The 26,548-nt window shown below is 29.6% G+C and overlaps 5 protein-coding genes across 7 annotated transcripts in view; 1 reads left to right on the top strand and 4 right to left on the bottom strand.

The window, feature by feature from the left end:
* LOC149728705 (AP-1 complex subunit beta-1-like) overlaps nucleotides 1-26,444 on the top strand; it is a 41,914-nt gene extending 15,470 nt beyond the window's left edge. The window contains exons 19-23 of the mRNA XM_089888282.1: nucleotides 23,574-23,700; nucleotides 24,223-24,307; nucleotides 25,079-25,177; nucleotides 25,540-25,697; nucleotides 25,891-26,444. Coding sequence (XP_089744408.1) covers nucleotides 23,574-23,700; nucleotides 24,223-24,307; nucleotides 25,079-25,177; nucleotides 25,540-25,697; nucleotides 25,891-25,965 — 544 coding nt within the window. The 3' untranslated portion in view covers nucleotides 25,966-26,444. The remainder of the gene's footprint in view (nucleotides 1-23,573; nucleotides 23,701-24,222; nucleotides 24,308-25,078; nucleotides 25,178-25,539; nucleotides 25,698-25,890) is intronic.
* Nucleotides 1,596-7,959, bottom strand: LOC149728709 (uncharacterized). 2 transcript variants are annotated; one of them, XM_089888298.1, is made up of 10 exons: nucleotides 7,727-7,959; nucleotides 7,228-7,379; nucleotides 5,785-5,971; nucleotides 4,980-5,158; nucleotides 4,638-4,803; nucleotides 4,217-4,248; nucleotides 3,846-3,953; nucleotides 3,429-3,582; nucleotides 2,708-2,792; nucleotides 2,105-2,188 (listed from the first exon to the last, which is right to left on the bottom strand). In XM_089888298.1, exons 1-9 carry the CDS (start codon nucleotides 7,785-7,787, stop codon nucleotides 2,710-2,712), a joined length of 1,122 nt encoding a protein of 373 aa, XP_089744424.1. In that variant the 5' UTR covers nucleotides 7,788-7,959; the 3' UTR covers nucleotides 2,105-2,188; nucleotides 2,708-2,709. The 2 variants fall into 2 exon arrangements, with proteins under 2 accessions (XP_089744423.1, XP_089744424.1); XM_089888297.1 differs by lacking the exon at nucleotides 2,708-2,792 and having other exon boundaries at nucleotides 1,596-2,188; nucleotides 7,727-7,958.
* LOC149728708 (uncharacterized) lies at nucleotides 8,751-13,328 on the bottom strand (the record flags this gene model as incomplete). Its single annotated transcript, XM_089888305.1, has 10 exons — nucleotides 8,751-9,227; nucleotides 9,531-9,669; nucleotides 10,137-10,295; nucleotides 10,354-10,385; nucleotides 10,606-10,791; nucleotides 11,051-11,269; nucleotides 11,820-11,985; nucleotides 12,364-12,503; nucleotides 12,757-12,773; nucleotides 13,006-13,328. Coding segments are annotated over 10 exons (1,458 nt in total), but the record flags the coding sequence as incomplete, so codon positions are not given.
* On the bottom strand, nucleotides 13,530-15,545 carry LOC149728707 (uncharacterized). The gene is made up of 3 exons (XM_089888318.1): nucleotides 15,246-15,545; nucleotides 14,545-14,699; nucleotides 13,530-13,920 (listed from the first exon to the last, which is right to left on the bottom strand). Exons 1-3 carry the CDS (start codon nucleotides 15,307-15,309, stop codon nucleotides 13,723-13,725), a joined length of 417 nt encoding a protein of 138 aa, XP_089744444.1. The 5' UTR covers nucleotides 15,310-15,545; the 3' UTR covers nucleotides 13,530-13,722.
* On the bottom strand, nucleotides 16,909-21,984 carry LOC149728706 (uncharacterized). 2 transcript variants are annotated; one of them, XM_089888293.1, is made up of 9 exons: nucleotides 21,829-21,984; nucleotides 21,222-21,364; nucleotides 20,774-20,942; nucleotides 20,116-20,457; nucleotides 19,629-19,805; nucleotides 19,084-19,115; nucleotides 18,532-18,696; nucleotides 18,016-18,115; nucleotides 16,909-17,741 (listed from the first exon to the last, which is right to left on the bottom strand). In XM_089888293.1, exons 1-9 carry the CDS (start codon nucleotides 21,899-21,901, stop codon nucleotides 17,662-17,664), a joined length of 1,281 nt encoding a protein of 426 aa, XP_089744419.1. In that variant the 5' UTR covers nucleotides 21,902-21,984; the 3' UTR covers nucleotides 16,909-17,661. The 2 variants fall into 2 exon arrangements, with proteins under 2 accessions (XP_089744419.1, XP_089744420.1); XM_089888294.1 differs by having other exon boundaries at nucleotides 16,909-17,595.
* Nucleotides 26,445-26,548: the final 104 nt, after the last annotated feature.

Below are 26,548 nucleotides of genomic sequence, written 5' to 3'. Positions count from 1 at the left end.
TGTAATCAGGACCAGACATCAGAAACTCTATGCTACCGTATATGTACAAGACAGCACCCTGTCCCAATTTGAACTTAACGAAAATAACTTTTTATAGCTTCTATAAATATTTACAAACTGCCGCAGAAGCGTAACTAAAATATGTGCAGTTATATTTTCTTTTGTTAAATTTTTGGTTACGCATCGCATAATTTAAAGGTTCTTATCCTTTTTGTAAAAAATAGGTCAAAAAATAACTAAAACATGTGCAGTTATCTTTTTTTATCTTTTTATTTTGTTAAATTTTCAATAAAAATTCAAACTTGAAGCTTTTAATTTCCGAATCTAATTAATTTTTTTATATAAGTATTGAAAATATGATCTAACTTTTATAAAAACATTTAAACTCAAAAGGCTTTATAATTCTTTATCAACAACCAAAATTTAAATGAAAATTATTGTATGTAATGCTTATATATGATTAAACTTTTATAAAAACAACCAAAAAGCTTGACCTTTCAGTGTATGTAATGTATTATTTGATTTAACTTTTATAGAAAAAACCCGACCATTTTAAATGAACTAGTGTACAATATAGGCCTTATAAGTGTATGATGTCATTATATACTTTTAACTTCCAGCCCGTTAACCCAGTGATCCCACATCCAGCTTACTGATTCACCTCATACTTTCAGTCTAGTGGTTTTTTCAGACAATCATTTGATTATTCATTTTAAAGGCGTAATCCTTTGGCTTTTTTCATTTATTTGTATTTCCGTACGCGGACTGCGCTGTGTCTGGAATGACGAAATACCAGACCACCCAACCACTAGGTGTGCCAGACACGCCACGTAATTACTAGGTGTCAATCAAATATGCCGCTATTTAATTACAACTCCATTTTGTACAGTTTATACGGGAAATCAAAAGTTTGGAATTTTTTATAAAAAAAATATTTTTTTTGTTTAATACTGTGGGGTAAGATGGATACTGTTAGCATATAGTATCCCGTTTTTCCTAATCAGGTTTTTAACGATTAATAGCGCACTTTTATAACTGTAATGATACAGTTATATATATATATATATTCTTTTTAGTTGCTTTTGCTCAAAAAAAAAAAAATTTGTAGCATAGGAAATTTGTCATTTTTATATATTTAAGCATATAAAACTTGCCCTAAAGCGGTTCTATACAAACGAATGCATATGAAAGCCAATATGCTGCTATTTCATAAAGGTCCAAAAGTAATAAAATAAATAATAATAAAAAAAATTACTTTTTTATGGTGTTAATGTAAGAGATAGGGTTAATTTATTACACCTAGCGTGATAAGAGCTCATATACAAACACGCTTTTATGAAAAAAGACATAAATTAAAAAGAAGTTTTAATATTTCCTAATTTTAAACAGTTTACACTTCATTTAATTGAATTTTCTGCATTTTGTGTTTACAGCACTGAAATAAATTTTCAGTTTTATATCTGAACTTAAATAACCTTAAATCTAATTGCTACTCTAATTGTTGCCTCGTACTTTTCCAAGCAAATAATTAAATTGTCTTGTCATTTTTCGGATACCCTTTGCCTAAGACTTGATTTACGAAAAATATCAAAACATTTTAACTTGTAAAAAGCGTTTATTTTTTAATATGAGCAAAAATAGCAGCAAAACGGTAGCGCACAATTTTTGGTTCAAAAGCAAAAGTATATGATTGTATTTACAATTATTTTAGCAGCATATGTGCAGAGAAAAACATACAAACGCCCAACAAATACCTGCTAAAATTTTAAAAATTACATAAAAAACAAACAGTTTACAACAGACACACATGGTAACAGCTACAAACAAATAAATTATTGGATTTTGTGAAATTGGCAGTGTGTGGTTTTTTTTTAACAGTTTAATTGTTAAAAACGTCTTTAAAATAAATCTAACCACAAAAAAAGCGTTTTAAATCTTTAATCAAAAAGCCTTACTTAAAAAATAAAATTGTCAAAATTTTAAAATGTCAAAAAATCGTGAAAAAATATACAAACTCACAAAAACAAAAAAAATCAAATGCTTTTATTTGTGTTTAGATTCTATTTTTAAGAATAAGCAAAAATTTTTGATTTTTACAGTAAAATTTGGAACCGAAATTGTGGTGGTAATCGCCGCATACTTGCGCACATGATTTTCATTTTCATGCAGTGACGCACACATATTGGCACTGTAGAAAAACAGTTAAATTTAAATTTTATTGTAATAAACTATGCTAATTTTAAGACAGCCTCCTTAAATATTATTCAGCAAATCCAAATAATTGTAAATTTTTTTTTAAATTTTTTTGTAAAATTTTTTATTAAAATATTTTAGCATGAAAAAACGTCAGCCTAAAAACACTCTTATCTTAATATTTACCAAAATACAGATAAGTTTGAAGCAAATGTTAGCCCCCAATATAAAGCAATTATATTTTTTTATTAAAAAATTTTCATAAAAGTGAATTAATTTATGACCAAATAAATAACATGTCCATTTGATTTAATATTTTATTAAATTCCGCTTGTCAGGTGACTTAATTAAATCAAATGTGATATAGTACTGTACAAATTAGTGCTGTGAAATTTTACGCGGCATTAACAAACAGATCAGCCTCAGGGTCTATTAAATCTCGGTGCAGGTCACCGCGGCCAGCCTTGTAGAGCCTCATGCGTGTTAGAAGGAAGCTGCAATGTTAGGTTCTTACCCCTATACTAATTTAATAGCCTCGTTTGTAAATATACTTCTGCACATCTCCTTGGCTGTCCTACATTTGTTGCGACATTGCCTCACTAGATAAAATGGCAGAAGATATGGTTTTGTTTTTTTGAAATGTTTTTTCAAAACATTTTTTTTTTCGTTTAGTTGAAATATTTTTGTTTTCACTTCGCGCATTTTGTTGCATGGGTTTCGAGATTATGTCATTTACCTCCAATGTTGGTCTGTTTTTTTGCATATGTATGCCTGACTCTTGATATACAATAGAATAGAGGAAGATGGGACACTTTTTCATTCTATTTTCTCGTCCCATTTGATAGTAAACAAAGAACATTCAAAAATTATGAAACCGTATCCTCACAACTCCCATAGACCGTTGTTAATTGTTTCAAACATGATCAGGATATTTGGATATTATGTGCTAAAGTTGTCCCACCTTCCCCCACGGTACTATACAGTGTAGAACTGTAGCTATTTTAAGGCCTTCAGAATACTTGTCATTCAACTATGTAGTTGATGTGTTATAAGTGCTGTGTTGTTTTTCTGGTATTTAGTGCATTTCTCATTAAATGTTAGAAACTTAATCAATCATTCCCGTTCTGTGGCAGCCTCTGATTACAGTAACCACCAGCCAGTACCAGTTTAAACCAGTTTAAACCAGTTTTAACCAGTTTTTCGCAGCGATTTTTTCACCCATGCGTTATACTTACATTTTGGGCATTTGATTTTCGGAAGGCAGAATGATAGCAAGTTGACTTTTTTGGGGCAACGGCAGTAGCGTACCCCACCTCTGCACCCTTTGCTTATTCTCATGCCACTGCTATTTGTAGTAACAGCACCAGACCTTGATACTGGTTCATTTGACTATCAAAATAGGAAAATTGCGTTGTAAAAATATTTAATTTGGTAAAAATTTTGTTCCGAAAAAGAGAAATATTATTAATATATTAACAGAATTTATTTCGTAAAAAATTCTGTTAACGTTTAATTTCGTAAAAACTATGTTTCGAAATAAAAAGTAGGATATTTCAGGTAAACTGAATTTATTTAACAATTTTCTGACGTAAAATTGGATTTTTGTATATATTTATATAAATAATATAGAGTTTGTAAATTTATTTATTTACCTCCAAGCCATATTCTTCAGTGAGCATATTATCTAATGCCGGACATTCAAGTTCATTACAGTAACTTTGTGGTAGGGTCCCATTTTCAAATGTACATCTCATTTGATTCTAAAATAAATTAAAATTTATATAAATAACAAAAAAACAATTATTACCAAAAAATGTAACAAAATTTACGCAATTTTTGTTAAAACTTTTATTTTAGAAAAAAAACAAATAAATAAAAAAAAATTAAATTTTTTAAAAATTAAAAAAAATTAAAGAAAAATTACGAAAAGAAATTTAAAATTTGCTAATTTAAAAAATGTAAGAAAAATTGTTGTTGAAATTTTGGACAAAAATATAGGAACACTTATTACACATGTACTCACATGAATGCAGTTTACGTCCGTATGGTTCATTCCTGTAAAAAAACATATTTTTTAAACCCCTATTATATATATATGTGTATGTAATAACACGTCCAAGATATTTTCTACATAAAAAACAGACCATTAAAAAATTCTATATCTTTTATTTTAAAAGTCAGATTTTTTTATTCAAAACGGTAACATTTTTTATTAAAAAAAAACGAAACATTTAAAAACTCCTGAATTTTTTATTCTAAAAAACAAATATATTTTCAGAAAGTCCAATTTTTTATTCTATATAATTATAATCAAACAGTCAAATTTTTTTTTCCAAATAACGAAATATTCACAAATTTCGATTTTTTAATTAAAAATTTTATTAATTTTTTAAAAAAAATATAGAAACAGTAAAGCATAGAAAAGAAGTTGTAAAAATACGTACCGTAGTAGTTGACGGCCATTTGCGTCTTCTGCATGTTGCAATTGGTCGATACGCAAACCAACTCAACCATGACCAATTGTGACGGGTATGACTCTGATGCCATCAAGTGGTGAGAAGTCACACCCGTTAATTCGCCGAGAAAACCAGACGTATGTAAATCCCACATCTGAAAAAAAAATTGATAATTTTTATTAAAAATTTGGTAAAAAGATAAAGTAAAAACTAAAGGGAAATGAACTAATTCTGCATCATGATAATATTTTTTTGTAATACTTCATACTTTTATATATTTTTTTTTTTTTTTTGTATACATGATTTTATGTATATGTATTATATCCTCACCTGCACTTTTTGGCCATGGTCCAAAAGAACATTCCTGAAGCTAAAATAAATTCTTTCCCTTGCTCTTGTATTAAATGGATGTATAATCCAGCATTTTGCTGCTGTGTTTGTAATATTGGCTTCTCTCGTTGGAGGGTAAACGAACTGGTTTTGTGTCGTTGTCAAAATATCACAACCACCTTAAAAAATGGGGTTAAAAAATAGTTTTTGTTATTATTTTAAGAAAATTTTTAAAAATATTTGTGAAAGTCTTATGAACAGTCAAAAAATTAGTCAAAACGAGACACTGGAGTTCTGGTATTATGTTAATGCATTTTCTCAATTTAGGATTCAAAATTTGTTTTTTGGGCTTACAGAAACATTTTTTTGTATACTAGGCTAATACTTTTTTATATTGTGTGTTGCTAGTTTTCATTACTTTAATAATATATTATTTTTTTATAAAAGTTTAAAATTTCTGAACTAAACACTTAACAAAGTTGTATTGTTGATAATTAAATGGCAGTTAAATATGACTTAATAAAAAAAATCCAAAGTGACACCAACCCACATAAAATTAATATAGTAGGTTGGGGGGAAGATGGGACGCCTTTTGCACATAATATCCAAATATCTTGATTGTGTTTTAAACAATGCACAACAGTCTATGAAAGTCATTAGAATACGGTTTTATATTTCTTTGAATGTTCTTTGTTTACTACCAAATGGGGCAAGAAAATTGAATGAAAAGGTGTCCCATATTCCCCCTCCCTACTATACATAAAATTAAACCCAAAAAAATGATTAAAAAAAACTGTTTACTTACTATAGTAATGCATTAGAAACTCAGGTGGATTCCTTGAGCGAATTGGAACATATATTATAATTGTCATAGCATTTTGTTTCACAATTTCAAAGTCACCCAATGGACCATATAGGTATTGCACCGTTTTGCTTGTTCTGTTGTAATATGTAATAAGCATTACAGGTGAGTGTACAGTGGCGTTGAAATTCTGAAATAAAAACATTAGGCTTATAATATTGACTTAACAAGGATATAGTTTTGATACACTATATGTATTTTTTTTATATACACATGTAAAATTTTGAATATATATATATATTAATTTTCAAAAATCGGTGTAAATTTATTTAAAATAAGGAAATTGATTTATATTGTTTTATATTATACTGTATTGTTTTTGGACTTTTTTTAGTTTGGTACTGTTTTTGTAGGCCTAATGGCTTATATACCTAAATCTTATCAAAAAATACCTATTTGTAACAAATGCATTTTTCTATATAGGCTATATACCTTATCTTCAGTACTTTGCAGTAAATTATTTGTAAAATGAGATTTTAAGTTCCCATTTTCCGATTTTATATCTTGTTGTGATATATTAGAAAGAGATTGGCATACAAGTCTGCCTAAAGCGCTCAGTGCCAGCGTGTACTTGTTTTGCTATTTCCGTATCATAAACCACCATAATACTTAAACGCAGGGACATTCTTCTATATTGTGTACAGTCAACAGTGTTTTAGTGTGTAATTAAAACACAGTGTAATAAGCTTTAGAAGTATTTGAACAGCGGTGTTTTCAGCTCCTAAATGTATTTTGTTTTGCTCTTCAAGTTTTTTAGGCTCACTTTGTTTTTAGTTGCTTTTACTGTCATCAAATTCGTTCAAATCATTTTGCAGCATAGGAAAACCGTATAATGTATTTTGTTTTAATCTTGAACAGTCTTGTAGCAGTTTTGTAGGCTCTCTTTGTTTTTAGTTGCTTCTTCTGCTGTCAAATTTGTTCAAACCATTTTGCAGCATAAAAAGCATATTTGTATATGTTTGGGCATATAACAATGCCCTAAAGCAGTTCTATACAAACGAAGTGTTCTATATTCCAATATTGTACAGGTCATGTCTTTATGCACACTTTTGTTATATTAGAAGTTTAACTTTATATTAACAATTTAAACATAAATGTTTTAAATAACTGGCGTGTATTGTATTTCCTGATGTTTGTTAAACTTATTTTTCTGAAAAGTTTTTGCAAAACCAAATACGTAAAAATACGTAAAAACTTTACATATCAAATACGTAAAAAATTTTGCAAAAAAATTTTATTGAAAAACAGTCCGGATTAAAAATTTCCATAATATTCTAGTTTAAAAAAAAGTTGCATAATAATATGTATTTTTCTATAATAACTAAAAATATCTATAATATACATTTTCTTTAACATTTCTGAAAATTTCTATAATACATATATCACCTTAAAAGCCATAATAAAGTTTGATGGGTTAGGGTTAGCTTGTATATACCAAGCCCTGCCCCTGTTGTCGCTTCGTTCACGATTGGTTATCAGTCTGTTTGTCTGGAATATTGTGCCTCGTTGCGTTCGACATACATTATTCGGTGCACAGACTGTAATACAAAAAAATAGTAAAAATTTTTAACAATTTTGTAAAAGGTTTATATTTTATGGTAAATTAAGTGTATTTTTTTGTGAAATATTTTTTGTGTGTAAAGTTTTTTTGTGAAAATTTTTTCATTAAAAAAATTATTTTGCAAAAAAAGTTTTATTTAAAACAATAAATATATTATAGATTTTTTAGTTTAATTTTGTTTAAAAAGTTAGCAAATAAATTTTATATTTTATTTTTAATTTTTTTTGCAAAAAAGTTTCGGTTATGAAGAATATTATATTTCGGAATTTTTAGTTTAATTTTGTTTAAAAAGTAAGCACAAAGGTTATTGCTTGTCAAACTTACTTGATTCAACGTTTTTAAACATGACAACAAACAAAACGCATGCTACCAATTGTATCTTCATTTTGGCAATCCTGTACTACCCTTTAAAAAAAGCACCCTACCAAAATCGCTGTCAAAAATAAGAAATTTGAAATATTGCTTAAAAAATTGACACCGTACCAAAAATCGCTGTCTAAAAAAAGAAATGTGAAAAATTGCTGTAAAAATTTGCACCCTACCAAAAATCACCCTTAAAACAATTTGAATCTACAATCTACACTCTACCAAAAATCGTTGTCAAAATTAACAAATTTGAAATACTGCTACTTAAAAACCTACACCCTACCAAAAATCGCTGTCAAAAAAATTGAAATACTGCTAATTAAAAATGTTCACCCCATCGAAATAGGCTGTTAAAAAAAATTAAAATTTTGCTACTTAAAAATCTAAACCCTACCAAAAATCGCTGTCAAAAAAATGTGAAAAATTGCTACTTTTCACATTCACACGCTTTGTAAAAAAATTGAAATACTGCTAATTAAAAATGTACACCCTATCAAAATATGCTGTTAAAAAAATTTAAAATTTTGCTACTAAAAAATCTAAACCCTACCAAAAATCGCTGTCAAAAAAATGTGAAATAATGCTACTTTTCACATTAACACGCTCTGTCCCACCATGTGTGCCTAGCTAAATATTAATGCAAGTAAATAAGTAAAGGCTTAATCTTATCAAGCACCTAAGGCTACTAATGTGACATCATCACTAAAGAACTTTTTTCTTTACTAAACTACTTGAGTGAAACTTAATCTGCTTATTATTTCGTGCCTTTACTTAAAACAGTAGGCTTATTTATAAGCACATTAAATAATTTTTAAAAATGTTATCAGATTTCCTATTTACAAAATACTAAGATTTTATTACATAATTATAAACACCTGTCACTGGCTGTGTTTTAATGAATAGCTTCAAATTCTGCCAGCTTTGAAGTGTATGAACATAAATATCTGAAAAAGTTTGCAAATCTATCGTAATTGTTCAAATTTTAATTCAATTTAATAAATTTTTACCAATTTTAAATACAACAGCTCAAGTTACTCAAGTTACAGAAATATTAGTTTTTTGATAAATTTTTTTTTATATGTATAATAAATGCAATACCAGATTGGAAAATGCAACACTTTACAAACAATTTAAAACAACGAAATCCTATTGTGTGAATTTAAATATTAAGAATATTGTACAAAAGTCCACTTAAGGGGATAAGGTCACTACCATAAAAATATTTTCGCAAAAAAAACACATTTAATTTGCAAAGCTGCATATTATTAAAACATGAAAATAGTTATATACATTAATATTTTTCAATAAATTATTTTGATTTTTCCTCTTTAAATGCAGAAGTAAACAATATGATTGAGTTTTCTTTTAGCAATTCCTTACTCTCACGCAAAAATTGACCTCTGGCACATTTTTCCAAGCACCACAAACAGATAACATGAGCTACGGCAGCGTCGGCGAACTAAAAATACAAAAAAAAGTTAAAAATTCAAGTTAAAAATTCCCCGCCCTACTATACCAAAATTTAAACTTTTGTAAATTAACATACAGTAGGGTGGGGAAAGATGGGACACTTTTTAGCTCTATTTTCACGTACCATTCAGTAGTAAACGAAGAACATTCAAAGAATTTTAAAACTATATCCCTACGACTTTCATAGACCGTTCTTAATTGTTTTAAACAAGATCAGAATACTTAGATATTATGTGCTAAAGATGTCCCATCTTCCCCCACCCTATTATAAATTACGGAAAATCTGCTTTACCTTTTTTACACCCAACATTGCAAAATCTTCTTGTATTTCTGCAACCTGGTTTTAGTGCTTTTGTTATTGAACTAGGACCTATTCTTGCGTCTAGATCAAGACCAGGAATTTGGAGGCCAGCAACTGCAGGAGGTTGTGACTAAAATAAATGAATAAATGTAACTTACTTTATCCTCGCGTGGCGGGGAAACGACAGTCGTTACAACACGGGTGTTCATACACCTTGTGCTAGCTTATGAGTTACCATGTATGTTACCAAAATATTATTCATTTAAAAATAGTTTTAATTTATTTGTATTTTGTTTATGTTGAGACAATTTCTAGCAATAAGTTAAACTGAATATTTTGGCGCATATTCTATTACCTCTGCTACAAGGCATAATGTTAATATTTATTTAGCCGCTCATCTGGTAAAAAAATCAAAATATATCTTGAATTTTGCATTTGCATGTACAATTCAAAATATCAAAAAAATTTTGATAAAGTTTAAAAATGATTTTAGAAAATATTAAAAAATGTGGTAGTTTACTTTGGGTTTCTAAATTTTGATTTTTTAAAAAATCTAATATTTTTGTTAAAAAAAGTACAATTTTTTGTTAGTATCACCTCAACAATAGTTCTTAAGAAATGTGCATAGCCAGGACAGGATGATGTTAAGTAATCATTTTCTTCTGCTTCCAAAACTGCTATTATTGGAGGTAGAAACTGTCTGTTTTTGCAGTTCGCTTCAGTGTTGTTCAAATTAAACCGGCACGCTCTTTCTGCCTGTGGTTTAATGAATGTCAGTTATAATCTGGCAACACTGGAATGAAAATTGCCTTACCTCAATGCATTGAACCTCACTTTCAGTCATTCCTGAAATTAAGTAACATTTAAATAAAAATTTGTTTGCTTTTAGAAAAATAAAGAATAAAAACTAGGGAAAAAACAAAAATTGATGTCTTACAGTTCAAAAATATTTTCCCGACTTTTTTCTAAAAAACATTTTGTTCAAAAAAATCTTAATATTAGTTGTAACAAATTTATAATAAGTTGTGGCAGTTTTAAGCTATCCAAACAGCACAAAAACACAAACCATTTGCCACAAATTGGAAATTTGAGTTAGTGCATCCAACTTCTGCAGGGCAATCCAAGTCCACTATAACTGTTGTATAAGCTCGATGCCCATCTGGTAGAACCATAGGCCTGTCCCCTTTCACCACAGTTGCAATAGAGTAGTCTGAAGATGTATCTTCAGCAGTCCCAACCAGAATTTCATTTCCTGTAAATTAAATATAACTTTTTTATTAAAATTTAAAAAAAATTAAAAAAAAATTTTAATTTTTTTTAAGCGATTAAAAAAATAATTTATTTTTACATAGTTTAATAGTTAATAAGTTGTATTATGCCAAAAAATGTAGTTTAGCACTTTGTTTACTACTAAATGGGACAGGAAAATAGAAAGAAAAAATCCCTCGTCTTCCCCTACCCTACTATATATATACATATATTTTTATTTTTCGTTCCAAATTAAAACGTACCATTCAATAAATTGGTGACTGTTACAGTATTATTCAATCCAAGCTGTGTATTGGTCAGTGCCATATAGGTTTCCACTACCATGGTTGTTGTTAGTAATGTTGTTGGTATGTGTGGGACTACTATCCAGCATTTCTTGTCAGTTTGTTGCATGTTTCTAGTGGAGGATTGGCTGGGACTTTGTAGGGAAATTTTGTCTCCAATTAGAAGCCCACAACCCACTGAAAAAAGTTGTTTTTTTAAAGAATTTTTTAGGAATTTTTTAAAGTTTAGAAAATCTTTTGGGAATTTTTTCTGTCAAATTTGATTTTAAGACTATTTCATTTAAAATCAAATTTTGTTTTTAGAATCCATCTGCTTTTTTTTGTTAGGTAAAATTTTCTTAGAATTATAAAATTGGTCTTGTGGCCATTTGTTCTGTTCTATATAGGTGAGGTTCTGTGGCAAGGCATGCCAGGGGACCTGGGATTTAGAGTTGGTTCAATACCTAATATTTTTAACGGAAAGCAAGTAGTGCCATGACTTAGTAAAAAAAGTCATAAAAACACACTAAAAATTGCTTTTATACACATATAAAAAAAGATATAAAAACACACTGAAAAGAAGTAATAAAACATGCTAAATTTTTGCTAAAAAGAGGTTAAGAACCACTTTAAAAAAACAAACCTAAAAATATAAAAAAAGTTCTGTAAATTAATTGTTCCAACAGTGCCCAATTTCCTATAAACAAAAGTAAAACTTTTAGTTCAAAAATTCATAACAAAAACTTACTGTAAAACTCAGCATCATAATCCACTAAGACACTCCTGATTGAAAATATAACGACCGAAGTAACGTCATTGAACACAAACATACGATCTTCTAGCCCGCTCACATATATATTCTGCCCTCTGTTTGGGAGGACTAGCAATAAGTTGTTGGTGTAGCCGTCATGAACCTTGAATTTTGGAGTTTTTTTAAGGAATATATGGTAGGGTGGGGAAAGATGGGACACCTTAACACATATTATCCAAATATTTTGATCGTGTTTTAAACAATTAACAACGGTCTATGGGAGTCGTGAGAATACGTTTTTTTAATTCTTTGATTGTTCTTTGTTTACTACCAAATGGGACAAGAAAATAGAATGAAAAGTTGTCCCATCTTCCCCAACCTATTATATAATGTTTTTATTGTGTTAAGCTACAATTGTTGTAAATTTTACATTTCTTATTGCTATTGAAATTATTCTTTATGCTGTTTAAGTTTTTGTTTACAAATCTCTTTTTTTATAATTTTTGATTTTTTAGGATTTTGGTAATTTTTTTTTTCTTACTGTGATATTTTTTAAAAACAGAACAATTGTAGTTGGGCCATCAGGGCTTTGTATCTTCCTTATATTGTATGGTGTTGTTGGGCCTTTATGTAATAGATAACCGCGCTTGGAAATACACACAGCTGTTGTGCATTCAGTACCTACAGGAACATAAATACGTCGCATTTTAATACAGATTTTTTTTAGGCATATATATATATTATTATTTTTAGGTATATTATCAAAAAATAGGTATATATAGGTTAAATATTTAAGTGTAATGCGAAAGTTGTAAAATTTTTTTCTTTTTTTTAACATAAAAATGAAAGATTTTGGTTATATATCGCAATGATTATATTTCTATATAAAATTAGGCTGTCAGAGTTTAAAATTTTTAGGTATAATGTCACTTACCTCTGTAAGCTCTTCGACTGTTGTGAAGAGTTGCATGAAATAAAATGTTTGCAATTTAGTTTTAAGTTAAGGTAGCTAGTTAAATTGTTTTTTTGCTACAGTTTTTTTAAAGTTAAAATGATTTTCTTTTACGATTTTTTTAAATGTTGAAATGTTTTTCTGCTCCCAATTTTTCAGATTTTGTCATAAAATTTTAAAACAATTTATAAGATAATTCATTTAATTTTTATTTTCAATTGAAATGTTTACCTGGGGTTGTCATTTTCTGTGTCACCCAATGCTGGAGGTTCTGTGTTGGGGGGTGGGGGTGGGGATGCCCCGCTATCGGGAAGGATTGGGGGTGGGACTAATGTGGGAGGTGGCGGAACCTCGTTGTCAGGTATAGGGGGTGGGGGTACGAGGGTTGGGGGTTTATGGGTGGGGTTGGGGGTGGGTTGGTTATTATAATTGGGGGGTTCGTAGGGGATGGGGCAGTTAATATAATTGGGGGGTTTGTGGGGGGTGGGGCAGTTAATATAATTGGGGGGTTTGTAGGGGGTGGGGCTGTTAATATAATTGGGGGGTTCGTAGGGGGTGGGTTAGTTAATATAATTGGGGGGTTCGTAGGGGGTGGGGCAGTTAATATTATTGGGGGGTTTGTGGGGGGTGGGGCTGTTAATATAATTGGGGGGTTTGTGGGGGCCGGCTCGGTTTGTGGGTCAGTGGGTAATATAATCGTCGTTGGTTGGGGTGTTGTGGGGGGAGGTAGGGTTGTTGTCGTCGTTGTTGTTGGTTCCATTGTTGTTACGATAAATGTTGTTGGAGGTCTTGTTTGTGGAGGTATATACGGTGTTGTGGGAATGTAGTATCTTCTTGTTGTTGCTGTTGTAGTTGTTGTTGTAGCTTGTCGGGATTCTGTGCCCGGCACCGCGTATGCTGGAACAAAAATTGAGAATTTAAATTTAGCATACTTTGTTTTATTTATTTTTAAACCTTACCGTAATAAAGTAAGTTGAAATCCACTCTCCTGCGTGGAATAAAAGATACAAAAACCACAACTTTAGTAACATCAGATTTAACGAGCGTAAATCTGCGCTGGTTTCTTCGCAAACGTTCTACTGAATTTGGACGATTTTTATGAAAACTCGTGATTGTAACTCCAGCTCCTGGGCTGGCATGATAATTCTAAATAAAAAAGAAATTATTAAAAATTACTTACTGCTGTTGTGCAACGTTTTTATACCAGAGGAGCCTTAAAAGTTTATTACATTATGCCCGGTAGCAGAAGTTAGGGAATAGATAATTTTAAAACAAAAATAAATTTAAAAAAAAGTTTTTTGGACAATTTTATGTATAATATGTTTTAGAAAAAATATTTTTTTAGGAAATTTTAAAGTTTGTTAAATGAAGATCTATTTCAAATGCAATTGTTTGTTTTATTTAGTTGTACAAGTTTTAAAAAGCTTCACATTATAAAAAACAAAATGCTTTATTTCAGCACCGTAAAACATATAGTGTTTTTTGTAATTCCAAATTTGTATCTGTTGTAACATAAAGTAGGGCGGGGGATGGGACACCTTTAACACATAATATCCAAATATCCTGATCGTGTTTTAAACAATTCACAACGGTCTATGGGAGTCGTGAAGATACGGTTTTACAATTCTTTGAATGTTCTTTGTTTACTACCAAATGGGACGAGAAAATAGGATGAAAACGTGTCCCATTTTTCCTCGTCCTACTATATATATTATACACTATTGTACACTGCATATTTTAACATCAGAGAATAAAATTTTTCATACCTACCGAAAATCTTAAGAAAATATGTTTTGGTCTTTTAAGTGCAGGTTGAATATACCATGATCTGCCGTAGTTAAATCTACGCTCATATGGTGTTACTGTTCGGTATGACTGTTGTATCAGATCATGGGTTCGGGTGCATTGAGTATTGTGGCGGCAAACTGTGCGGTAAAATAACTTTGATTAAACTGTGCGGTAAAATAGCTTTGGTTAAACTTTGGGGTAAACGTACTTAGATAAAACTGGGGGGGGGTAAAATAATTTTGGTTAAGCTTTTGGGTAAAATGACTTAATTTAAACTGTGGGACAAAATAACTTTGATCAAACTGTGCAGTAAAACAACTTTGGGTAAACTGTGCATTCAGTTTGATATTTTAAAGTAATGTTAAATTATACAAACTTTTTTATGATAATTCTTATGCCTAAATTTCCCAATTACTATACAGTTACATAGGTATTGCATTTGCTCCACACTTTATTACAGTTAAAATTTCTAGTCCTTTATTATTGTAATTTAACTATACATATATACAGTTTTAATGCTGTGAGTATAATTTAATATACATTTAAATATAAAAGTTTTGGTGCTATACATTACCAATACACACACATATATATATATACAACAATAAAAAGATTAAAAATTATATATTTATATAGATATATATGTATATATAGTTGCAAAAATAAAGCATTCATTTACTTACGAGCATACGCGGTCTGCAGTAAACTTCCAATTAAAACAAATAACACTGTAAACTTAACATACATTTCTGCCCACAGTTGTATAATAACTGGGCCAGCAGATATTTTCACTCTTATATACCACCTGTTGTAAAACTGAACAATTATATTTGCATTTCAGCGAGGTACACCCAGTTTAATTTTAGCCATGTTTTATAAACTGGGTTTTTGTCCGAAATTCGAACCGTTTTTTTTACGTACAATCTCATTCATCGCCCTAAGGCAGCTAAATTATTGCAGCGATTTAAATTTTAGTTTCGGCAACTATTCAACAAGGTTTACCGCATGGCGTTACAGTGGGACTTTTGTGCGGTAATTTTTTACCCAGAGCCTGAAATTTTCTTGTTGTAATTTACTAAATTGGTAACTTATACCTTTTTTCACGGAGTCTGTCTAAAAATTTATAAATTTAAAAAAATTCTGACCCAACGTTATTTTGCTAGTGCGTTAATATAACTGATACTATGACACTCACACACACATATATATATATATATATGTGAACATTTGTAATTAGACCAAGCATGTAATTTGAAAAGGAACTCATTAACTAAAAGTGTAAAATTACAAGGAATTTGAAATAGAATTCTTGGTTAAATTACCTAAAATTAAATTTAATTGTCAGCTTTTTGGATAGCCCTTTTTCTTTGATCAGAAGTTGTAATTTAATTAAAATTAATATAAAACTACATTTTAAAACATTTTACTTAACGTTTGTTTCGCAAAAACTATTTTTGCAAATTAAAAATAAAAAATTCTAATATTTTAAATTATATATATATATATATATTTAATTGATGTATTTAAGACATATATACTGTAAAACAGAGTATTTTTTGAATATCTTTCCATATTTGAGACTTTCAGTTTTGTTTTCTTATTGTGGTTGATTGTTCTTCCCTGGGGCTGATCTATTCGTTCGTGATCGCTTGTCTATGATGTCATAATGAACTATTCTCCTTTCACGATAAAACAATAACTCGTTTCGTGGAAATGTTTCAAAATGTGATTTGTTTTTTTTGTGAAAATTCTGAGGTTTTTTCCTAAACAAAAGTTATTTTGCATGTTAGAGATTTGTGGAAACATTTGGATTGAGTTTCTGTTCTGGTTGTGTATATTATGTAAAACTGGGTTATGTATATGATATATTGAAGTTCTTTATTTTTCTATATAAAGTAGAGTGGTGGGAGACGGGATACATTTAGCCCATAATATCCAAATATCATAACCGTGTTTTATGTCAATTAACAACGGTTTATGAAAGTCGTAAGCATATGGTTTTACAATTTTTTGAATGTAATTTGTTCACTACCAAATAGAACGAAAGGGTGTCCCGTCTTCCCCACCCCACTATATTTAAAATTTGGGTTATATATAATATGTGTGGAAATTCTGCATTGGATTACTGGTTATGTGTATTAATCGGTATTATAAATATATTTTATGTCAAAATTTTGTACTTGGCTGTAAATAATAGTGTTATAGGTAAGAGGTTTAAATTCATCCGTCTTTTTTTGTTGGTAATAATTTAAATAGTGATTTGTTTCTTATTTTGACAAAATAAATAATATATATCAGTTTAGGAGCAAAAATCTTTGTTCTTGTATGTAAAAAAAATGTAAAATATTAGTTAGAAACCTTTATTTAATCATAGAAGATTTGCCAATATTTAAAACGAGTAAACTTGTTTTGTTTAGGGTGGTAAAGGTACTTTTCATATTTTTCTTTTCTCATTTTTTTTATTTGCGTATTTTTGTTTTGTGTGCATACAAGAAAACCAGCGGGAAAGAAGCAAGCAAATTACGAACATAAAAAGCATGAAAAGTAGTTTGAAATTGAGGCGCATAAATACTTTGAACTAAAACATGAAAAAATTAGGTGTTTTTTTGCAGCACTTGTAACCAGTGGCAGTGGACCTTTAAACGTTCCATACCTTGGCACCATGAATAAAAAAAAAGCTGTAACACTGTGTTAGTAAATGCAAAAATTAAAGCCAGAAAAATGTTCATTGTTAAACGTTAGATAGATATTCGCATTGTTATTTATTCTTTTTAAATAACGCATTCAAAATGTTTGTTTTGTCTATGAATTGAAAAAGATTTCAAAAACTAAAGTTTGAAAAATGTCATGATTAGAAAATGGTAAAACCATGTTGAATTAAATAAATTATTAAGGTAAAAAAAAAAATGAACCTTTTTCATATATATATAATTGAAATGAGAAAAGCGGAAAGTTAAGCAAAAAAAGAATGCCGGTTGCATATAGAAAGGATTTTAGTCACCACGTAGCAGAATTTCCTGCACCGCCTTCGAACTGCAATGAATAATGATAAAGCAAAAGAATAATTTTAATGACGTGGTGGTTTGGTTTGTACAGAACTTAGGCAAACACTCTGCTTTGTACAGAACTGCAGTACCGCATCTTTATCACATAACAATAGTAATGGCAGGCGTTGGTAACTGCAAATAGTTAAAATCGAATCAAAACTAGGATTTGGACATTTCAAGCAGATATAGACACAACTGTTATACACATATATATTGTATATTCTTTGTGGGTGAGGTCCTTGTCAAGGACCTAGGACTTGGGCCAGATTTAGTCTATTACCAAAATTATATATATACATATTACAATTATTTTTGAAGTTTTAATACCAAGTTATTACCATTTAGTTTGCAATCGTAGGCCTAAAAATCCTATATTTTAACTTTATGAAACTTGAAAGTAACTTACGTCCATAGCAATTTCTTCTGTTACAGTAGTATTGATATGATTGACACCCTGCGTACCAATTTCTTTCCTCTGTGTCTAATTCTGGTTCAGGAAGGCTGTTCTAATAACAAAAATCGCAAAATTTAACAACACAATTTCACAGGCCCTATTCATCTAATAATTTTTGCATTTTTTTTGTATTCAAATTTTTTGGCAGTTAAACAGCACCTTATGTTAGACTTTTAAAATGAAAAAACAAAAAGTTTATTTTACATCTTTATAAAAATCAAATTTTGTATATAGTACTGTGGGGGAAGATGGGTAACCTTTAACACATAATATCTAAATATCCTGAACCTGTTTTGAACAATTAACAACAGTCTATGGAAGTTGTGAGGATACGGTTTCATAATTCTTTAAATGTTCTTTGTTTACTACCAAATGGGACAAGAAAAACCGAATAAAAAGGTGTCCCATCTTTCCCCACATGACTATATAATTCTTAAATTGTCGCTAATTTTATAAAAAATAACTTACAACAGTGGTTGAGAGTTGGTTTAAAACTTCTTGGTAAGCAGGACATGTAGTTGAACTGAGCTGGTCAACTGTAGCTGTTGCTAGCGCTAGTTCTGGTGGTAGAATGACCTGGTTTTCGCACGTTGTTGTCATGTTTCCTATGTTGTAGTTACAGTATTGTTCTCTCTGTATAAAAAATAGGAATTTGGATAACTATTCTTATAGTGTGACTTACCAGTTAAGATTTTTAGTAAATTTTACCAAAAATTTAATTGGCCAAAAAATGTAAACGCAAAAAAAAAAGATTTTTTTCTAGGTGTATATAAAATAAATTTGAGCATTTGTGTGTAAATTATAATTTTTCATAATCTGTATACACATTAAGAAGTGTGGCAGTTGCATGCAAATTACCGTTTTATTTAAATATGGGAGTAACAATAGGACAAAAACAAAGACATTGTTTTTTGCTAACTAGGATATTTGTGTATACATTATAAAGTTTTATGCAAATTGGAATTTTCCAAATGATGTATATAAAATTTGCATATGGGTTTATATCCAAATTTGACTTACCCGAACACAGTTAACGTCTGCTTCTCCCATTGCTGTAAAAAAGGAATAAAAAAACATTACTATTTGAATACAATCTGGACTACTGTGATTTTTTTTTTAAATAAAAACATTTTTAAATAAAAAAATATTTTTTTAATAAATGTAAGCAGATCACAGAAAATGTATAACAAATAGACAGTTTGTTTTTCAAGATAAAAAAAACAATTTAAATTTACATTTATAAAAAATCTGTTAAATGTCTGTGCCAAATCCCATGCCGCTGACATAGGACCTCAACCATATAGAATATAAAATAAATGTTTTTATTGTTTAATATACATAATTAAGCACGTAACAGAACCACAGTCAGTGGCTGACATCAAAGAGATAGAAAAAATTATAAAAAAAAATAAAAAAAAATTAAAAATGTTAACAAAATTTTAAGTTATTTTAAAAATGTTTGAGGCACAAATTATTAAAAGTTGGAAGTAATTTTCTTTAGAAAAAAAAATTATAAAAATTCACTAATTTATTTTTTGTCACTTCTCATAAAATTCAACCCTTACCAGTTGTAGTCATTGTAAATTGTGCTTGGTCACATCCTGCATCATTGTCACATAAGAGATCAACTAATATCATGCTTGATACTACGGTACCATCATCTAAACCTGCTGGTCTGTTGTGCCTATTCACCCACACAAGAGCCATTGGGGTGTCGTTAGTGGCGCCCATAATTGTGTTATCTAAAAAAAATTTTTTTTTAGATTCAAGATTGTATTAAATTTAGAGAATGTGATTTTTAAGAATTTTAAAGCAGGAATTTTTTAGTAGAAAAAAATTAGTGCATAATATTTCGTTTTAAAATTTGGGAAAAGCAGTTTCAGAATTCAGAATTTTTTTAATGCAGTTTGTAGTTATAGTAAGGTATTCAAAAAACTGTAAGAAGTACACTAGAAAAATATTAATGTCTCAAGACCCAAAAAATATTTTAATCATTTTAAAGCTTAAAAAAATGAGAATTATTTTGAAATTTTTTTTCTTGTCACAATTTACCTGTAAATACACTTGTTACATTAATTGCTGTGTCCGCTCTCAAGTTTATGTTGTTCAAAGTCACAAAAGTCTTATGTACTTCCATAGCTGCAGTCTGTCCAACCCTCGTATTGTAATAAGTAGGGAAGTTGTAATAGCTCTGAAACATCTGGTCCCAAGTTGAAAGTTGTACTGTTTCATTTCGCATTGTGGGTAAAATGATCCAGCACCTTGGAGGGGTCACTACTTGGGGCTGGACACCCCAGTATTGGTCCCATGCCGATTGGTATTGTGTTGAACGAGCTTCGACGGGTTTGGGAACTTGTACAGTGACGCTTTTTCCTTTCGCCACTTCGCAATCCACTGTGAAAAAAATTTTATTAGTTTTAATTTAAAAAAAAATACAGTATATAAAAACGAAGAGAAATTTTTTGGTATAGAATGATCCACTGTAAAATATTTAAAAAAATAAATTTAAAAATAGAAAAAAAATTTAATTAAAAAAAATACAGTATAGATTACTTAAAGAGAAGATTTGCAGTATACAATAAGTTTTGGTTGTTTTCGGTTATTTTTCCATTACATTTTTATAAATTGGGACAAGAATATAGAAAAATGTGTCCCATCTTCCCCCAACCTACTATATATACTGTTCTATAAGGTGGCACATAGCACTTACTAAAATAGTCAATGTCATATTGTATGTTATCCCATAACATAACATGGAAAGAGACTTGTTCAGTGTCTTCCAATGTAATGACTCTGTCTTGTGACGTAATAATCGAATAATAATTGTTGTATTTGCCAATTGTTTGGATTTGAAAGTACGTTATACCAGGGTGAAAATTCTGAAAACAATTTAAATTAAAATTTACAATAATTTTTAAATAAAATTTAAAATAATTATTTTGGATAATTTTTTGCCTGTAAAAATTAATATTGAAATTGTAGGTACATTATTTATAGCTAAATTTACTATTATTTTATTTTTAAACAATTGGACTAAAAATACAATTATATATATACTCAAAACTTGCTATAGCATAAAATTACAAAAAAAATCCCAAAATTAAAAAAAAAATTACTCTTCAAAAAAATTTACTCTTCAAAAAATTACTAAAAATTACCTGAATATTTTTCAAGTAAATTGTGATTGTTGTTCTTCCAGTTAAACTCCTAATAGCTCTAATACTGCTATATAGTGTGTTGTATCCTCTGTAATAGATAGAAGCTCTTCTGTCTGTACACGTGACTGAGTTGCATACAGTACCTAAAAATTTAACATTATAAAATTAATCTATGTGGTGAATATAAATTATATATATAAATATTGATATATTTTTTAAGGTAGTCCAAAAAAAACGTTTTTTTCTCAAAGTTTTTTTTATTTAAAATCATGGTTTAGAAAAAAAAAATTCTATGAAATCTTGTTTTAAAATCATACATAAAGTTTCTACTGTATAAAATTGTTATAGGCTTTTAAAAAAAAATTTTTTAGGTATAGTACTAACTACTAATGGTTAATTAACGTGTATAATAAGGGGGGAAGATGGGGCACATTTTCCATCTATTTTCTCATCCCATTTGGTAGTAAACAAAGAACATTTAAAGAATTATAAAACCGTATCCTCACAGCTCCCATAGACTGCTGTTATTGTTTAAAACACGATCAGGATATTATGTCCTAAAAGTGTCCCATCTTACCCCACACTACTATTCAAAGATTAGACTTACTTGCTTTGACTTGTGCATTGAACTGCAACACAACTAATGCAGAAATAAATGCAAGTTTTACAATAGCACTCATATTTTTGAGTAATTTAAAAATATCCTAAAAAAGTTGAAATACGATCTGTAAAACACAAATTCATGAGTAAGACAAAAACGATTTTTATCAATTTCAAATTGAAACCGCAATTCTGCTTTTATATACACTATTTTAAAACTACTCTGTTTTCGGTTATATATATATATATATAAATATTAAATTATAATCTGTAAAACAAAAATTTAACTAGAAGTTTTTAGCTTTAATAAATCCAAAGTCAGTTCTGTCTTTATATAGCACTCACATGGGTAGTTTTGAAATATCAAAAAATTGAAACAAAATCTTTTAAAACAAGTTCCTGTTTAAAAACGAAACAGCCAATGCTGTCTTTATATAAAGTTTTTATCTTCATAGTGCAATCTGTAATCATTACCTTATACCATAAAATATCTGTGCTCAGTGGTACTTCCAAGTGTCATTCCTAGATGGTACATCCACATTATATAAGGCACCACTTTTCACCAAGTTTCTGATTCATAATTCTATTACCGTACCAGACCGTCCTGCATGTCGTTTTCGGCGGCGGCGACGTCACACTTTTGGAGAATGGTGCTGCTTTTTAGCCCCTGGCTATTCGTTAGTAGAAAGTTGACTGGTTCTATGCGTCAGTTACGATGTACCTCATCATCTTGTATGTCATACGTTACAAAAATAATACATAATCCCGCGAAAGCGTCAATTGGTTTTCAATTTCATCTCTAAATATATACACCTGGTGTACATTTATAGGAGAGGTTTAAATAAGACATATAATACGTAACTTAAGCTGAATTCTTGGAATATATTTTACTACTATTAGAATCAAGCTATTAAACAATTTTTTCTTTTTGTGCTCTTTGTAATATTTATAATTTTTCGGAATTTCGTAAGAATAAATTTTACACAGATTTCGAAACTTATTTTTAAATATAAATTTTATGTATTTTGGTTTCAATTAAATAACTCAATCGGTTTTTTTCAACAATTCTAAGTTCAAAACAGATCATAATATATTTCATTATTTTTATATTTTTCAAGAATTTTAGTTAAAAACGGTTCATAATATATTTCATAATTTTTATATTTTTCAAGAATTTTGGTTCAAAACAGATTGTAATATATTTCATAATTTAAAAAATTTTTTTAAGAAATTTCAGTTCAAAACAGATCGTAATTGAAAATGTGTCATTTTTAACGTCTTATAATTAAGGGGCGTTTCTAAAACGTTTAAAGTTTTTTATCATTCTTGATTTCCGACTACTTTACGCGCTCGAGGCAATCAGGTGCCTGGTATCATGTGTGATGTCATAATACCAACTGTTTACGCTACGCGATCCACGATTTGCCGACAAATTGCTTTGGAAATTTTTACCTGCGACTGACACTGCAAAGACCAAAAACCACAGAAAAATCCCGTATTTTGCATCATAACATTCCACAGGATATAATTGGTCATTTATTCAAATAATTTTTGTTGACACATTCAAACACTTTATTTTAGTTCCCTTGAATATTTTTTGGGGGGGGGATATTTTCTTAAAAATTTTTTTTGAAAATTTTTTAAAAAAAACTTTGGAAAATATTGTCAAATAAATTATTTTTAAAAATTGTTCTAAAAAAAATTTGGAAAATATTTTGAAAAAAAATATTTACTTTTTTTTGTTGTTTACAGTTTCGGTCTTGCCCCCAACATACCCCTCAACGTACCCATGGTTCATCAAAATCAAAGTTTTGATGTTTCTTTGCCACTAAACTCAAACGGAGCTGTTCAAAAGATGGAACCACTCAATAACCTACAGGTGCAACAGCATGTTTTTGTGGATCAATTTTACCGCAGCTTTTGACTGTTGTTTTGTGGATAAAATTTACCGCACACTTTTGCTTTTAATTACCGGGTTTTCCACACTTAAAAGTATTTTTCTATTTTCCAAAGATTAATTATTTTCTGCGCCCACTAATTTCAGAAAATTTTTGCTCAGTTTTTTAAACTTGGAATTTTCACATTACAAAATATGTTTTTTGTATTTTGTAAAGCTACTTATTTTAACCTTTCTATAACACTGTTTCTTAATTTAGTTTTATGGAAAATAACGCTTTTAATTTAGTGGTATGGAAATTAACGCCCTAACGCAATGGTTTTGAACCTTTTTATAGCTACGCATTTATAAAAGTTTGCTGGACTTGTGGGTTGTGACAAACCGGCCATATACAAATATATTATCAATATTTTTTATCAAATTTTTTACCTGATTCAAAAATTAAAAATATTCTAGATTACAAATAAAACTCACTCAAAACCTAAACCATATCCAATATTTCAGGTTGCTGTGAAAAACAACTTTGATGTGTTTTACTTTTCAACATTGGTCCCAACCCATATATTGTTCTTGGAGCAAGGAGAAATGGGTAATTGGTTTGTTCTAAACATAGTAGACTGGGGAAAATGGTACGAGTTTTCATTCTATTGCTTTTCCCATTCTATAGTAAACAAAAAAATTCAAAGAATTCTAAAACCGTATTCCTACGTCTCCCATGGACCGTTGTTAATTGTTTAAAATACGATCAGGATATTTGGATATTATGTGCTAAAGGTGTCCCGTCTTCCCCGCCCTACTATATTTACTGTAATAAACAAAGAAAAAAAACAACACTAATTATAAAAATTGGTTAACTGTGAAATAAAACCCTGACCTGTCCGCAATTTAACTAAACCCATATAGAATAACAACAATAACTAACGTGCCATGCTTTTTACTTATGGTACACTCGTAATTTTATATTGTATGGCTTATTTAGGTTGATTTGTGTGCTATCCTACAAGAGTAGACACGTATGGCAAAAATATTAGAGAATTAATAAATATTGACCACTGTCTATACATTCTATTCTATAAAGAAGAGGCACGCCACCGGGCCCAAGATTTTGGCCACAGTTGGCCCATTATCCTGACACTGAAACATACGTTAACCCAACAAAATTTCATTTATTTTGAACTAGTTATCATATGTTATGAGTTATGACCAGTGTCTGTACATTCTATTCTATGAAGGCCAGGCACGCCAGCGGGCCCAAGATTTTGGCCTAAGTTGGCCCATTACCCCAACACCCACGTATGTTATCCGCTTATCTCAAGAAATTTCTATATTTTCAAGTTCTTTATCATCTTTTTTCAAATAGATCGCAAAGTTTTCCTCACGACATGGAAGGACATCCCACCAACACACGAGAAGTCGTTTTCGCTCGATAACTTGGGTTCCGTGCCCAACATCAACACTTGTAAGAGGAAAAATAAAATAAAATTACTTCAGAACCATAGAAAACTCAAGTAAAACAAAATTTTACAATAAAAGCAAATTTATGACAATTTTTAGCCAGAATAAAACGCAAGTATAGGAATTTTTTTACGTACAAAAAATGGTTGGTAAAAAAACATAAGAAATATTGGTATGATTAGTTGATAATATTTTTTTAAACTGCTTTATATATTGGCGGTAAGGTTTTATCTGCCAAATGATAAAACTACACTATTTTTAGCCAGTTCTTGGAAATAATAGACCAGGAGCAGCAAAACAAATAACAAAATTATTTTCATGGTGAATTTTTTTATAAAAAAACGATTTTTTTTTTCTCGCGTTTAGCCGTCATAATTGATAAGTTGAAATCAAACAATGTCTTCATGATCGCAAAGCGCACGGTTGAAGGCAAAGATATGGTCTACTTATCATTGCAACTACCCCGGGATATATGGGTACTTATGGAGCTTAAAGTCACACCAGGGGTTCCCACAACATACAATGTAAGTTTTTTTTTTTGTTTTTGTTTAATTTTTTAACAATAAACTACGTTTTTTTTATGAAATTTTTATGTTTTTTTACAATTGTTGAAACTTTCAAATTTGAAAAAAAAAAAATAATTTTGAATTTTTTGCAATTTTTCATTTTGTTTAATGTTTCTATGTTTTGTTTAATGCAATATTTTGTTCTCGCTAGATGGCGTACAAGTGCAGACAGGTTCAAGTGTCACCATTGATTCATGCCAGCATTGACGCAATCTGCCGCAACTAATTATATATGATTTCCATGTTCTATCATGTGAGGTTCATTGACCCAATATACAGAGGTTACTCTAGGTCATAATTTACTAATGAACGTAAATAAACAAACACCAAAACTGCTGCTTAGTTTTAAAAAAGTCCAATTTTTAGTTGATGGTAAAATTATAAAAAAATGAAATTATTAATTTTTTTTCCAAAAAAAATGTTGAAAAATTTCCCTAGCATGATCATTTCACAGTTTAACCTGTTCCTATATACTAAGGGTGGCTTCATACATTATTACATTAATCCCCCAAGCAAATATATGGGGTTTCCAAATCATACGACGTCATTTTCTGTGTAGCGCATTTCCTATTATTACGTCACAATTCATTTTTCGAATCGCCAAGTCTCTAGCGCCAAGTACCGACGCATGGTGGACCAATTTAGTCACTTGTCTCGTCAAAGTAATATAGCGCTTATTACGTGTAATAAATATATCCATATATACATACGTGTGTTGCTATTCGTTGCAGGTACATATAGTAGGGCGGGGGAAGATGGGACACCTTTTCATGTTATTTTCTCGTCCCATTTGGTAGTAAACAAAGAAC

This window comes from Ciona robusta, chromosome 11 (genome assembly GCF_009617815.1).
Source record: "Ciona robusta chromosome 11, ASM961781v2".
NCBI lineage: Eukaryota > Metazoa > Chordata > Ascidiacea > Phlebobranchia > Cionidae > Ciona > Ciona robusta.
This window is presented reverse-complemented; position numbering and strand designations above follow the sequence as displayed.

Excerpts from the sequence above, each read along its gene's own strand:
- LOC149728709 (XM_089888297.1), bottom strand. The coding sequence starts at position 7,787 with ATGAAGATACAATTGGTAGCATGCGTTTTGTTTGTTGTCATGTTTAAA. Across the intron at positions 5,972-7,227 it reads ACTTTATTATGGCTTTTAAG|AATTTCAACGCCACTGTACA; the intron begins GTGATATATGTA and ends TTTTTATTTCAG. Across the intron at positions 4,804-4,979 it reads ACCATGGCCAAAAAGTGCAG|ATGTGGGATTTACATACGTC; the intron begins GTGAGGATATAA and ends TTTTTTTTTCAG.
- LOC149728707 (XM_089888318.1), bottom strand. The coding sequence starts at position 15,309 with ATGTATGTTAAGTTTACAGTGTTATTTGTTTTAATTGGAAGTTTACTG. Across the intron at positions 14,700-15,245 it reads ACTGCAGACCGCGTATGCTC|TTTGCCGCCACAATACTCAA; the intron begins GTAAGTAAATGA and ends TTTACCGCACAG. Across the intron at positions 13,921-14,544 it reads ATATTTTCTTAAGATTTTCG|AATTATCATGCCAGCCCAGG; the intron begins GTAGGTATGAAA and ends TTTTTTATTTAG.
- LOC149728706 (XM_089888293.1), bottom strand. The coding sequence starts at position 21,901 with ATGAGTGCTATTGTAAAACTTGCATTTATTTCTGCATTAGTTGTGTTG. Across the intron at positions 21,365-21,828 it reads CAATGCACAAGTCAAAGCAA|GTACTGTATGCAACTCAGTC; the intron begins GTAAGTCTAATC and ends TTAAATTTTTAG. Across the intron at positions 19,116-19,628 it reads ATTTACAATGACTACAACTG|CAATGGGAGAAGCAGACGTT; the intron begins GTAAGGGTTGAA and ends CCTTTTTTACAG.